Here is a 13,733-nt window from a genome sequence, read left to right as displayed (position 1 = left end):
CCCCAGGAGCCACAATTACAAGCAGCGCCGCTGCCGCCTCCGCCATGGCCCGGCCGGGGCAGGCAGGCAGCAGCTGCAAGTAAAGCTCTCCTCGACAAACTGGGTGGTGGTTGGATGGATGAGCGAGTAAGTGTAGTGTAGTGTAGTTGTAGTATAGTGTAATGTAGTGCAGTGCAGTTTCTATGTACAAGGCAAGCCCTCACGCTTCCTAATCAAACCGGCCCTAACCTTCATGGTATTTCCCTTTCAAACCGCACCCTGCCAAAGACGCCTCATGAACCAAAATGCAATGGTGCCGCAGACAAGTCCGTCCCGCCCGCCCAGTCTAACTCCTGCCCCTCCACGCGAACGCAGATGCAATCATACTTGGAGAAGTCAACAATCACGTCGTCCTGCTAGTCATCGCCGTCCTCGCTACGAGCAGCGCTGCTTGCCGCGCCATTGGTGTTGTTGGCTGAGTTGTTGATCAGCCTGATGCGGGGCTGTGGAGTGCCCGCACTCGTCGTGGGCGGTGCAGATGTCTCCTTCTGCGACGACGAATCCTCCAGCTCATTCAAATCCTGGTTGTCCTGTAGCAGCTGCTCATACTCTTTCGTGAAGAAGTTCTATCGAGAGCGTTAGTCAAGCCCAGTTCGTCCAAGGCGCCCCATGGCTTCATGCTCAAAACTCACCTGAATGGTTGTGGCGTCCATGTGGATCAGTGCACTGTCATCGTTGTAGGTTCTGCAGTTGTTACACATGAGCTCGATGTCCTTGCGCATGTCGCTGAGGCTGTTGTATTCCTCCTTCTTGATCTTCTTCTCAATGTGGTTCATGCAGATAGGACTCTGGATGACGACGTAGTAGTCGGCATAGTCTCTCTTAGGAGGCAGTTTGATAAACGGCCCAATGATCAGACGCTTCGGAGGCTCGTCGTCGTCGTCCTTATCGTCCTCCTCCGGCTCCGGGTCAGGGTCGTCTACCTCCAGGTTCATCAATTTGTCAAAGAGAGAGCGCAGGCTTCTTTGCAGCAGCGCACGCTGTTCAAGGCTCATCTTCTGCTCCCCGCTGGCCGCAGCAACGGCCTTGACTCGACCTTGCGGACCCCGGCGCTTCTTTGGCGGAGGCTCATCGTCGCCTTCCTCCGCCTTCCTCTTCTCATTCTTGCCGCCGGACTTGCGGCCACGTTTCTTAGCGGGTGTCTCTGGAGGCTCTTCGCTGCTAGCTCTGCTGGCCGCAGGAGAACCTTCGGAACCGTTCAGCACACCGATCTTCTTCATCCTGTTCTGCTCCCGTTTGTCCTTGCGGGCTTGTTTCCTAGCAGCCGCTGCCTCGGGCGAGTCATCATCATCATCGACAGCCATAAGCCATTGCTCTTCAGTCAGGCCATCATCATACCGCACCTTCGTCCTTTCACGGGCACCGCGTCCGAGGATTGTGTCCGTCTCTTCCGGCTGCTCTGGATTGTCCTCGTTGAGGTAAATGTCCGGCAGTTCGTCTTCCGTCATAAGGCGGGGAACTTTCTTGGACCCCGGCACATTTCCGTAGGTGAGGTCCTTTGATCTTTCCTCGTCAAGCTTCTGGAAGGTCACGAGCTCGTCATCATTACGCGCGAGGATCATGTTCAGCTCCTCGTCGTCCATCTCCTCCTGCTCGCCAGCCTCGGCGAGGTCTGCAGATTCAAGCAACGTCCGGAGCATGGCATCACGTTCAGTCTCGGAAGACTTGTGATCGAAACGACCTGCCTGGATAACCTTGCCGTCCATGTCGAGTTTGTACCTAGCTCGCTCCAGGATCTTCTCCTCAACAGAGTTCGAGCTGATCAGACGCAGGATGCGGACCTCGTTCTTTTGCCCAATACGATGCGCACGATCCTGAGCCTGCAAATCCTGATGAGGGTTCCAATCGGAATCATAGATAATGACAGTATCAGCAGTCTGGAGGTTGAGACCAAGACCACCGGCACGAGTCGAGAGCAGGAACATGAAGTATGGCGAGTCGGGCCGGTTGAACTCATAAAGCAGATCACTACGCTCGTCCGACTTGGTCGTACCGTCGAGGCGGAGGAACTGAATGTTTCGCAGCCGAAGGAAATCCTCCATGATATCCATGATGGCCGTCATCTGGAAGAACATGAGAACACGATGGCCTGTGGCTTGGTACTTTGGCAGGATACGATCAAGCAGCTCGAACTTGCCGCAAGTCCTCCACAGCAGATCGTTGGATGTATTGGCCGGATTCATCTGGTTCTCGACCTCATCAAAGACGAACGGGTGGTTGCAGAGCTTCCGGAGCTGCATCATCATGTTGCTCAGACCCTTTGCTGTCGTCTTGCCACCCTTACCATCGCTGACAGCGAACTTGTTGTGGAAGAACATCTGCTTGTACAAGCGAGCTTGCAGGGCAGAGAACTTGCACTTGACGACCTTCTCGGTCTTGTCAGGCAGGTCCTTCTCCACGTCCTTCTTCAGACGACGGAGCAGGAAGGGGCGCAGAACCTTGTGCAGACGTCGAATGACAAGGATTTGCTCTTCTTCTGTCAGCTCCATCTTGTCTTGGCTTCCAGTGTTGGCAAAGGGAGTGTTGAACCACTCGTCGAAAGTCTTGGCTGACTTAAAGATGTTTGGTAGTGTGAAGTTGAGCATGGCCCAGAGTTCTGCCAAGTTGTTCTGGAGAGGAGTTCCCGTGAGGATGAGACGGAAACGGGTCGAGTAGTATTGCTGGATGGTTGCGCTGAGCTTCGAGTTGGCGTTCTTCATGCGGTGACCTTCGTCGATAATCATGTGGAACCACTTGATCTTGCTAAGAATGTTGCGATCCTTGATGATGTATTCGTAGGTGGTGAGCAGAACCTGAAATCTCCCCTGGCGGATCTTATCCTGCTGCAACTTTCGAGTATTGGGCGGCCCCTTGTACACCACCTTACTGACCGTCGGAGCCCACTTGTCGAACTCGAGATTCCAGTTCGTCAACGTACTGAGCGGGACGATAACGAGGTAAGGACCGAGCTGCTGCTTCTTTTCGATCAGGTAGGTGACCAAGCTGATGGTCTGGATCGTCTTGCCGAGACCCATTTCGTCTGCAAGAATACCGTTCAGGTTGTTGTTGTACAGTGATATCATCCACTGCAGACCCTTGACCTGGTACTCCTTGAGCCGACCACCCACCAGGATGCTAGCCTGTTCGGTCACTTCTTCCTTGATGCGATGAGCAACAGCATAGTAATCGATCTTGCCTCTGTTCTCCTCTTCCTCTTCCTCGTCTTCGCTCTCCTCCTCGTTGAGGAATTCGCCGGACTCGTCGCCGTAACGCTCTGCGGCAGACCGTTGCTGGGCCTTGACGGACGAGGCGAGCTGCCCCAAGAAGCCGTCTGTCTGCTTGAGCAGGTGAGTGATACGCGTATCCTTGGCCTGGTCGAGCAGCTTGAGATATGCCTCCTCGTCGTTGGCCTTGAGAGCCTGCAGACGCTGCTTGGCATTCCGCTCAATACGTTTCTGCTCTTCCTTCTCGATGTTGAAGTGGTGGTTGTACATGAGCTTGCCCATTTTGCCCATCTTATTCTGCTGGCTGGCGCCGGTCGACAGGATCTCATGCCTGTGGTTGAACACGGCGTGCAGGAAGTCAGAGTGCTTCTTCTTCTCACGGTTCTCCCTTGCGTCACGCTGCTGCTTCTCCAGCTTCTCGGTGATGCGAGCCTCACGCACACTCTGCTTCTTGAGCCTGCGGTACTGGCTGCGGTTTGTCGTGGTCGCGAGGTTGTCGTACTGCATCATCTGCCGCCCAATCAGCTCACGCAGTCTCCTCTGCTTGGAGTACAACGCGATTGATTTCATCTCGATGATGGCCTTCCGCCTGAGGCTGTCATCAACCTCGAGGCTATCCTCGGAGGTGTCCCAGTGTGCCAGGTTGCTTGGTTGATTTTTCAACTCGTGGAACCGGGCACTCATCCTGCTGAACATGATCTTCTCCCGGTCCGCCCTCAGCTGGTCAAAATCAACACCCGGCGGGAAGAGGCCAGGAATGAACAGCCGCTGGTCCCGCCGTGCATGCTTGAAGAAGCTGACGGTATCCGCCAGCATCGTATCAGGCCGTTTCAGCGTCTTGAACTCATGCGCAGGAGGCTTCTGAGCGGCTTCTTCGGGCTTTGGCGGCTCCGATCCACTCGGACCAGCCTTGCCTGGCGTTTGTTGTGTGGTCGGGGTCGACGACGGTTGAGATATTTGCTGCGCGACCAAAGCCTGGCGCCGCTGTCGGTGTGCAAAAAGGGCATTTTGCATCTGTGCGGGTACTCCAAAGTTTCTGCTCAGGTACTTGAAGGCCGCGATCTGCTGCCTAAGTAGAGTAAGGTGTGCCTGCGTGAACTGGCCCGTGCCAGCACTTGAAGTTGACGAGGCAGCCGCATTTGAAGCGTCTCCAGACGCGGCGGGAAGAGCTGAAGCCCCAAGGGAGGTTGAAGACGGCGAGGCCTGTGGACCCGGCTGCACGCCGTTGGCACCTATTTGACCATCTGTTATAGCACCGTTAGCAACGGCGCCCTGCTGCTGCTGTTGCTGTTGGTGTTGTTGCTGCTGCTGCTGCTGCTGCTGCTGCTGCTGCTGCTGTTGCTGATGCTGCTGTTGTTGCTGATGCTGCTGCTGCTGGGACTGCTGCATCTTCTGGTACTCAAGCTGTTTCGCCCGCATGCGCTGATGTTGCTGAAAGCTCGCCAGGAAATTTGATGTTTTGATGAACTCGGGATCGGTCGTAGGCGTGTTGTTCTTTTTCATCTCTTGGAATTTCTACAGTGTGTCAGCATGCCGAGCCAGACTTCAGAGGGCGAACGCGCAGGGGAGCCGCATTGGCGAGCATACCTGGTAGACATCTTTGACCTGCTGCTGGGTCAGATTGGAGGGCAAGCTGGGGAGACCAGCGCCCGGCATATGTACCGGGCCCGCAGGCTGAACTGAAGCCATGATTTGGTTCGGCACGGAGTCGGACACTTCAAGAGTAGGAATTTCTGGGTGACACCAAGGGCCAAATATTATTCTGGTCGCAGATCCATCAAGCAACGCGCTCAGTTGGTAGAGAGACAATTGATACAAAGCGTGATGTGGTCAAGATCAGGTCCGAAAGAGGCGACGCGAAGATGTCGAGTGTCACTGTGGGCGCGTCGCTGGTTGATGAGCAGACGTGTCAGGGAGTGGGGGGACTCCTTGACCGAGCCAGGTGAAAAAAACGCGGTGACCGTCAAAAGTCGTTGAGCGATGGGATGCGATAACGAAATTATCGCGTCGAGGGGGGAGGGGGAGGGTGAATCGTTGGAAGCTAAAAGTCACAGTTGCACCCTGGGGCAAGCCTCGAGGTCCGATGCGATGCGATGCGATGCGACAAGGCGGGTGCTGCTGGTTGGCTGCAGTGGGGGGTTTTTGGGCGCAGGCTGCGTGCGTGGGTGGTGAAAGGTAGGTAGGCAGTGGCTGCTTGGGGGTGGAGGGAACAGGCGAGTGAACGGAAGGAAATGTGAAAAAAACAGGCCTAAAAGGGGGGCGGTAAGGCCAGTGCCTGCAGGAATGGCGCGAAAAAATCGCGTGCCGTGAAGTTTGCAGGGCAGCTTGAGATGGTTTATCGATGAATCCAAGCTGTTTTGGCGATGCGCAGGCTTCGCTTTCGATGGAGTCACCGTCCGCTGTGGTGATTGAGAATGGATTGACCACAACTCGCGCGCGGGCGGCAATGGCAGGCCTGGTCAAAAACTTGATTCCTGAGGCACTAACAATTATGCACGGATGACACGGACCAGCCACTAAGTGGGCCACACCCACCAATCAAAGGCTGTATCTGCTTACTAAACTCTCGGAGTCTCCACCGAAAGAGGCCTCTGCGCCGCAAGCATCAGCTCAGGGGGGTCGGATAACTAAGACAGCACTGGACAGCTACTACCATACAAGTATCAGTAGTAAGGAGGCGGCGTAAGGAGGGCGGTACCACACTAGGGTCTCAGAACCATCAGCACTACCAGAATTACCAAACCATGCGGCAACGGCCACCTTTGATAGTGGCTTTTGACCCTTTGAAACATTCCAATAGCCCCACGTTTTGCCAGGAGAAGGGGGGGGGAGAGCTCTATCTATCTCTTCACCCTCTTCTTATCTGGCCCCTCCTCCTGCTCCTCGTCACTCAACTCTGCATACTGCGTCACGGGCTGCGTTTCCTTCCACGCATTTGTGAAGAGCGGGTCCTTCTTCGCGACATCTGCATACTTAAGCAGTGCCTCTCTCGGGTCCTCGTGCAGCATCTTTGACAGCGGAATGTTCTCCTCGATATGCTTCTCATCGGGCTGGCTTCGCATGAATGGTGTGATCTGCTGCACCTGTGGTCTCCGAGGATCCAGCGACCTGCCCGTGGCTGTAACCCCAGCCTTGGCGCTCCTCCGTTGTTGTGCTGAAAGGGCAGCAGGGCTGACAATGCTATCGCCAGAGAGACCTAGGGTCTGGTCCATGGTCATGGACGGGTTGTCGTCGATATGGCGCTTCTTGGGAGCCTTGCTCATCACGTCCACCGCACCGCGCTGCGAGATGGTGGGATTGTAGAGGACATGAGTCTCGCCGTTCGCGGAGCCCGTGACAATCTGATTAAGCTTTGCGTGCCAATCGACCACGATGAGTGGCGCGCCGGGCGTGATCGGTGTGACATGTTCTGGCTTTAGATTGCCTGGGTTGAGGATGTGTAGGTGTCCGGATGCCGAGCCAGTGATAATGCTTGTCGAGTTCGGCGCGTACTTGATGTTCGTCATGGCGAACTTATCGGACGTCGATGGGTGGTCAACCGACACCAGCGGCTGCTTAAACTTGCGCGTGTCCCACAACTTGATGGTGTTGTCTCCGCCCCTAGTAACGACCATGCGACCGTCTGAGCTGATGTCCACACCTCCGGTCCAGGTATCAGCCTTGTGCGCAGCGCTGATCTCTCCTGTCGGTCTAGTAAATGGTCCATCTCCGCCGTACAAGACCAGTGACCCGTCCAGCGCAGCCGCGACCAGCACGTTGCTGCCCCCAGAGGCCGGCGCCCCCCACGCCACCGCAGTCATCCTTGTCCTCCCTGCTGCCCCGGCGGCTTTTGACTTGAAGACGATGACATCTTTCTGACTCCTCTTGTTATTGACGTCCCATATCCGCAGCGTGCTGTCCGTGCCTGCTGTGACACACAGGTTCCTGTCCGTAGGATGCCAGGTGCCCGTGGTGACCTCGGAGACGTGCCCTTTGGTGTTATGCATATCCCGCAGGTACATGTCTCCCTTGACAAACTCTGTAAGAATGTCACCATCCCTCGACACGATCTTGGCCTGTGGGTGTGCCGAGACGCATAGGAACGTGCCGCCAGACAGCGGGTTGAATTGCACGAGGTTGACCGGGTACGACTCGGCCGCGGCGGAGCTCTTTGTCTTCCACAGGTCGACGCTGCGGAAGGCGCGAAGGGTCGTCGGTGTCATGGAGGCGAAGTCGTGCAGTTTCACCGTGCCGTCCAGCGACCCCGTGGCCAGCCTCGACCCGGCGGGGTCCAGCGACACGCTGGTGACCGTCCGCTCGTGGGTCTTGAGCACCAGCTCGTGTGACACGGGGTACTCGTCTTCGTCATCGTCCGAGGAGTCGTCATCGTCATCATCGTCGTCGTCGTCGCTGTCGCCGCCATCAGAATCTGCGTTGGAGTCTCCTCCTCTCGATGGTTCGTCTTTCACCTGTTGTGTCTGTGCAGCTTTGGGCTTTTCTGCTCCCCGCCGGCTGCGGTCTATCTGTGCGGCGATGTCTGCTTCTTTTGACCTCTTGCCAAAGGACGCCGGCAGAAATGCTCGCATCGGGTCATCTTCCGCCAACTCGGGTTGCTCGATCTCGAACTCTTCATTGTCGCTCATCTTGGCCGAGTGGGCGATGATTCTCAAAGCTGCGAGAGTTGACGTATGTGGCTGGTGATAAAAAGAGCAGGATGAGGAGTAAAAAGGGAAAAAGGAAAGAGGTAGGACAGTCTTAAACTTTTGGGCGTTGAGAATTAAGATGTCATCGGTGAATGCTACTTCAGCCGCCAGCCCAACGACAAGTCTCCAGGGCCACCCCCGGCCCCTGTAAATTTCGACCCCTACTACGATAATAGTACTATAGCATAACAGTGGCTCCCCGCACTTCGCTGGTGTAGGTGGCGTGCAAGCCCCACGAATGACGTCCACTGCATCTCAACCCCCCCCCCCCCCATCAAAGCTACTTGCTACGAGTAATTATACCCACTGCACCATGCCTACGACAAACAGAGCCTCACCACAAGCCTCACACACAACAACACTTATCTTTTTTCTACTCATCCTGATCGCTTTCTTCCCTGGACTCTTCCACTACCTCTGGACCCTTCCACTAAGCCTTTTGCCCTCTTCGCCGCTCTCTTCCAATCCCACAACGACCGAAGCACCGTCGCCCGACTGTCTGTCCTGCGAACCAAGTCTCGCCATGGGCTCCTGGTACCAGAAGCAGTTCACCCTCCCCAGCAAGAGCCGCGGGTCCTACCTCATCACCGACCACGTCGTCAGCTCGCTGCCCGAGATCAAGAATTACAAGGTCGGGCTGCTGAACCTCTTCATCCAGCACACGAGCTGCGCGCTCTCGCTGAACGAGAACTGGGACGACGATGTGCGCGCCGACATGAGCGATGCGCTGGACCGCATAGCCCCAGAGGCCGGTGCCAAGGGGGAGGAGCTATATCGACACTCTGCTGGTACGTGGCCTCGCCAGATAATCGCTCAGAGTGCCTCATTTTTTGTATTATCGTTGTTGTTTGCTGACATAAGGCGGGCTGCCTTTGGTAGAGGGACCGGACGACATGCCAGCTCATATCAAGTCTGCACTTATCGGCGCGAGTGTCACGATACCGATCCGGGACGGCAAACTTGCAACAGGTATGTCGGATCCTGCCTTCACTCCCCTCTGATATCTCAAATCACAGAGGACCAGATCTAAGGCCCACTAAACATAAAACCTATAGGCACTTGGCAGGGAATATGGTACTTGGAGTTTCGGGCGATGAAGCATCAACGGCGTGTTGTCGCAACCATCCAAGGAGAGAAGGCATAGAAGAAATGGCGCTGAAATTCGAACTTCGTTGTGCTTCTTTAAAGCAAGGTGTTGCGCGTATTTCGCGATCCTGCCTGCCCTTCCCTGAGTAAGCAGCCGATCAGCATATCTTGCCTGTAGCACAGCAAGCTTCTGCAGCAAATGTCTTGCCGCAACTTGTTTTCAATCCTATGATCCTCGTACTTCGCTCTAGAACATACGGCGCTTCCATGCTCGCCTTAGGCCCAATTGCAATATCGATGCATTCACATCACTCGAGCCTCCCTTTGTTCATCCACCTGACCTAGTCGCCAATAACAGCAGCAACATCGAATGCCCTCGGCAACGGTCCCGACATTGTGAACACGCTTAACGGTTATACACTTCTGTCTCTACCTCGCTCTCTTCCCCTTGACATCTTAAATCGTCAAGAAAGAGCTGGACCTACTCAGCGCCCTCCTCCTGCATGTTGACGTCGTCTCCTGCCACGACCTTAGCCTTGGGCATCTCTGCATTTCTGCCACAGGGAGTCTGTGCGACGACATTGCCGCTCTCGTCGACAAACTCGAAATTGTAGCGGCTGAGCAGGTGGGGGATGGCGGACAGCTGAGGCCCGTAGCGCTGGGAGTTGTCGTAGAGTTCGAAGAGGGGCACTGCTAGGAGCTTCATGTTCTTGGGGACGCTGAGGACCTCTACAGGGAGCGCAAGCTCAAAATCAGCTTGTCTACATGACCAGACCCTGGCGGCTGGCGGCAGGACAATGGGAGGGGGCTTCTTGCGAAACTTACTGGACTCGGGCAGACGGATAATGTACAGCTTCTTGCACTCCTTGGGACGTGTGACGTGAGCGGGGACAAAGGGGTACATGAAGGTCTCGAAGTTGGGCCGCCACCACTGGGCAAGACAGTCGCCGACGTCCCAGTCGCCGTCGGTCTGGCCGTCGCTGAGGCTGCCGACGGGGGCGAGGCGCTCGTCCAGGCGCTTCTTGAAGCCCTCGATCTCGTCGTCCTCGGGCTTGAGGTAGTCGCCAGGGAGCTTGAAGAAAGCATTTGCGATCTGCAGCATCAGGATGTGCGGGTGGTTGTGCTCGTGGCAGACGAGGATGCCCTCGCAGGTACGCCGCATGCCGTGTTGTGTATAGTGCTCCTCGAGCCGCTTCAGCCGCGCCATCACGCTGGGGTCCTCCTCAGGCTGGGTCTCCTTAACGCCGAATGTGTAGTTGGACAGCGGGAACAGACGAATGGTCTCGGGTTGGCTGGCCTCGAAGGAGAGGGGGACGGCCGGCGGCTTGGATGATTGCAACGCATTAGGCGCGATTGTCGACATCTTGAGGGAATATTATGTGAGCTGCAATCTTGCTAGAGGAAGACGTGAAGCGGATGACTCGTGAAGCAGCTCGAGGGGGCAGGAAGATGCGAAGCGTGCGCCCTCTCGCGTGGAGCGCTGGATTATGTACGAGACCAAACAGTCGAGCAAGGAAGAGCAGGCAGACTCTGGGAGGAGAGATCGGGAGGGGTGGGCAGCAATCAGACCACCGGTAGGAGCTGAAGAGCCCTAGTGATCATGAACTGCTCCGATTGCAGCAAAGCTCAGAGAGCTGAGGGCTGCGGGTTGAGGGCTGAGATCGAAGGAGGGCTGAGACTGCGGGAGAGTACCCCTCCTTGGTGTACGTTACTTGAGTGCCCTGTCGTCCTCGAGGGTTGCCTAAAAAGGATCTAGATAGTCGTTGTAGCTGTAGCGGTAGCTGTGTAAGTCCTCAAAGCTGTCAAAGCTGTCTTGTAAAGTCGTTGCAGAGAGTCACTGGCTTGAGGGGCAGAGATGCTGTGTTGTTGGTCACGTTGATCGACATCAGGGAAGTCGAAGCAGAGACGAGTACAGCAGCAGTATCAGAGCTAGGAGGAGCTCATGGGCCTGGAGCTTTGCAGCGGCTGCTACCGCAGTGCGTGCTATGTACTATAGCTTGAAAATAGTGGGGTAACCTTGTTAAATGTACTCTTGGATGTCCCAATCAGGAAGAGGGCAGGGACCAGGATGTGATTACATGTATGTGCGCTACTGTACTTTATTGTATGTCCTCAGGCCCACTTCGGGTAATGTACGGACTACCAGTAGTACGTTCAAGCAAATCAATGGACCTTAGCCCTTGGGTCACTATTCCCTCTTTTGTAAGGCAAAGGAAGGAAAAAAGGGAAGAGAGAAAGAAGGACCATATACATGTTCTTGATGCATATGTGAATAGAAGAGTACTTCTTTTGAGGTGAGAATGAGAGTTGGTGCAATAAATTGGACAAGGTGATGATACGGTGACAGCTTATACATCCAGTACATGTCACAGTACCTGGAAAGCAAGTAACCAGAGAGGCGAGGAGAGAAATACTCAAAGGCACCTTCCCAGGACAAAATATACAGGCAGCAACAAAAACATCAGCATCATCACCGTTGTGGTTTTCTTTTCTCCGTCAAACCGACATGGTTGTTTCTTATCATTACTTTTCCCCTTTAGAACCACCAGCAGCAGCCAGTGGCAGTGAGGCAGTTAGCCAGCGACTTTATCCAATGCCCGCTACAGGGCTGGATAAATTCGTGGCGCATGTTTCCCCCGCATGCTACATCCCTCACCGTCCAATACTGGCGAGGATGATCCTGTACATCATTGCACTGAGCCGAGAAGGGGGTCGCACAAGTACAGCGTCGAGAGGAGACATCAGCCGCCCTGGTGGTGGAGTAATGGACTATATCATACATCATAAATCAGAAGGCCCTCCTCCGTCTTGATCTACTCTCCGTTTTGTTAAGACTCCCCTTTGTATAGTGAACCGCGACTGGACTTCTACCTTTTTACACTCTCTTGATTCTTTCCCGAAACTTGGAAAACGAACATATCAACATCAAGATGACTGCTAAGCCGGTTCTCACTCCTGAGCAGAGGGAGCACTTTCTCAACCACGGCTGGATCAAGTAGGTTCTTATTGCTGAAGCCTAAGCCTTCTCCCACGCAACACCACAGTACAAGCAATTTCACTAACAGAGGGACCATGCATTCAGAATCCCCAAGGCGTTTACAAAAGAGCAAGCCGCCCAAATGACCAAGAACGTCTGGACCAGGCTGGGCATGGAACCTCACGACAAGTCTACCTGGCACACCATCCGCACCAACATGCCAAGTCACCAGACCTTTGATGCCGCTCACTTTGCCCCTCGTGCGTGGGCTGCCATATGCGAGCTCTGCGGGGGTGAGGTTCGTTTTGTCTCCACTCCTCCTCCTCCTTTCACATGCAGAGAGACTGAGCCTGACCACCCTACCTACCTCAGGAACGTATCAGCCCAACCTCGAGGGAATGGCGCGACTCCCTCATAGTAAACTTAGGCTCTCCCACGTACGAGAACCAGCCCGACCCACCCCAGGCCCTCACAGGTTGGCATGTCGACGGTGACTTCTTCGTCCACTACCTAGACTCTCCCGAGCAAGCCCTCCTAGTCGTGCCCCTCTTCACCGACATTCCCCCCCAGGGCGGCGGCACCGCCCTCTACCCAGCCGGCATGCGCGCAGTCGCAGCCCACCTGCACGCCCACCCAGAGGGTGTCAGCCCGCGCATGGTTCCACGCGGCGAACCAGGTTTTACCGAGGGCTACCGCAACCTCGACTGGTTCAACGGCATCTCTGGCCAGGGGGCTGATGAGGACTATGTCGAGGCCTCTGGTGACGTCGGGGATGTGTATCTTTTGCACCCGCTCATGCTGCATAGTAGCACCAACAACAGCTTGCGGAACGTGCGGATCATCACGAACCCGCCTGTGAGCTTACGCGAGCCCTTCAGACTGGACAGGAGCGGCGAGGAGGAGGAGGGTCAGTATAGTCTGGTGGAGAGGGCTACGCTGCGGATGCTGGGGCAGGAGGATGGTTTGGAAGGATGGAAGATTACGCATGAGCGTGAGGGCGTGATTCCAGAGAGGCTCAAGATTCAGGAGAAGATGAAGCAGGAGGAGCTGAAGAGGTTGGAGGAGGCGGAGAGGAACAAGACAGCTACTGTCTCGACTGCTGCCATTGCTGCTTAAAGTCGGCGGCCATTACTGAATTGCCTTGTGATCTCGATTACGGAGCCCGCCCCTGTACAGCCCCGAGTATCACGGCATTTGACGGGGGAAAAGACTTCGCGCAAGACATTGATGATGATCATGCAGATCTTTTGATTCAATATCAAGTCAGGCTGGGCTCCTAGGCCCCGATTTCCATAATGCCCGTTCCCTTCAATTCCCTTGTAAATGCCTACAAACACGATGATAACCTGCCACCCGAACCCCCCCCTATCCAGGGAAAAACAAGACAAACCATGAGACCTGGAGAGGGACGGGAGAAAAAAAAAATAAACGAGATTAGAAGGGGTCGAAGCAGGTTCGATCATCCTTCGTGATATGTCAAATACAAACAAAACCCAACAACAAATAAGCCGCCATTGAGGGGGTATCGTCCCTTCCTTTCTGGTGTCTGTCCCTTGCATTCCCCCACACACCCTTTCTCTCTTCCTTTTTTTGTTTTTGTCGCTTTTCTTTTCTTGCATGTCCTTGAGCTCCACGATGCTGTTGTGGATTGGGCCTTCCTGATCAAGCTCTGGCGAACAATCTAGTGGGCAGCTGATGCTGCCTGGTCTGTCCTCCAGTGTCTATGTCCTCTGGTGATTGAGATGG

The 13,733-nt window shown here is 55.1% G+C and overlaps 5 protein-coding genes across 5 annotated transcripts; 2 read left to right on the top strand and 3 right to left on the bottom strand.

The window, feature by feature from the left end:
- Positions 1-395: 395 nt before the first annotated feature.
- M406DRAFT_96496 (uncharacterized protein) lies at positions 396-4,931 on the bottom strand (the record flags this gene model as incomplete). Its single annotated transcript, XM_040926329.1, has 5 exons — positions 396-605; positions 672-4,457; positions 4,499-4,574; positions 4,642-4,757; positions 4,830-4,931. The coding sequence occupies 5 exons, from the start codon at positions 4,929-4,931 to the stop codon at positions 396-398; spliced, it is 4,290 nt and encodes a 1,429-aa protein (XP_040780616.1).
- Positions 4,932-6,082: 1,151 nt separating this feature from the next.
- M406DRAFT_247098 (WD40 repeat-like protein) lies at positions 6,083-7,864 on the bottom strand (the record flags this gene model as incomplete). The annotated part of the gene is made up of 1 exon (XM_040916448.1): positions 6,083-7,864. One exon carries the CDS (start codon positions 7,862-7,864, stop codon positions 6,083-6,085), a length of 1,782 nt encoding a protein of 593 aa, XP_040780615.1.
- A 583-nt stretch (positions 7,865-8,447) lies between these two features.
- M406DRAFT_33647 (uncharacterized protein) lies at positions 8,448-9,068 on the top strand (the record flags this gene model as incomplete). The annotated part of the gene is made up of 3 exons (XM_040921155.1): positions 8,448-8,712; positions 8,804-8,893; positions 8,980-9,068. 3 exons carry the CDS (start codon positions 8,448-8,450, stop codon positions 9,066-9,068), a joined length of 444 nt encoding a protein of 147 aa, XP_040780614.1.
- A 423-nt stretch (positions 9,069-9,491) lies between these two features.
- On the bottom strand, positions 9,492-10,373 carry M406DRAFT_325143 (cleavage and polyadenylation specificity factor, 25 kDa subunit; the record flags this gene model as incomplete). Its single annotated transcript, XM_040919950.1, has 2 exons — positions 9,492-9,739; positions 9,836-10,373. 2 exons carry the CDS (start codon positions 10,371-10,373, stop codon positions 9,492-9,494), a joined length of 786 nt encoding a protein of 261 aa, XP_040780613.1.
- A 1,567-nt stretch (positions 10,374-11,940) lies between these two features.
- On the top strand, positions 11,941-13,103 carry M406DRAFT_58906 (uncharacterized protein; the record flags this gene model as incomplete). The annotated part of the gene is made up of 3 exons (XM_040924616.1): positions 11,941-12,005; positions 12,093-12,285; positions 12,360-13,103. 3 exons carry the CDS (start codon positions 11,941-11,943, stop codon positions 13,101-13,103), a joined length of 1,002 nt encoding a protein of 333 aa, XP_040780612.1.
- Between the last annotated feature and the right edge of the window lie 630 nt (positions 13,104-13,733).

Source organism: Cryphonectria parasitica (assembly GCF_011745365.1).
Source record: "Cryphonectria parasitica EP155 unplaced genomic scaffold M406scaffold_1, whole genome shotgun sequence".
Taxonomy (NCBI): Eukaryota; Fungi; Ascomycota; class Sordariomycetes; order Diaporthales; family Cryphonectriaceae; genus Cryphonectria; species Cryphonectria parasitica.
This window is presented reverse-complemented; position numbering and strand designations above follow the sequence as displayed.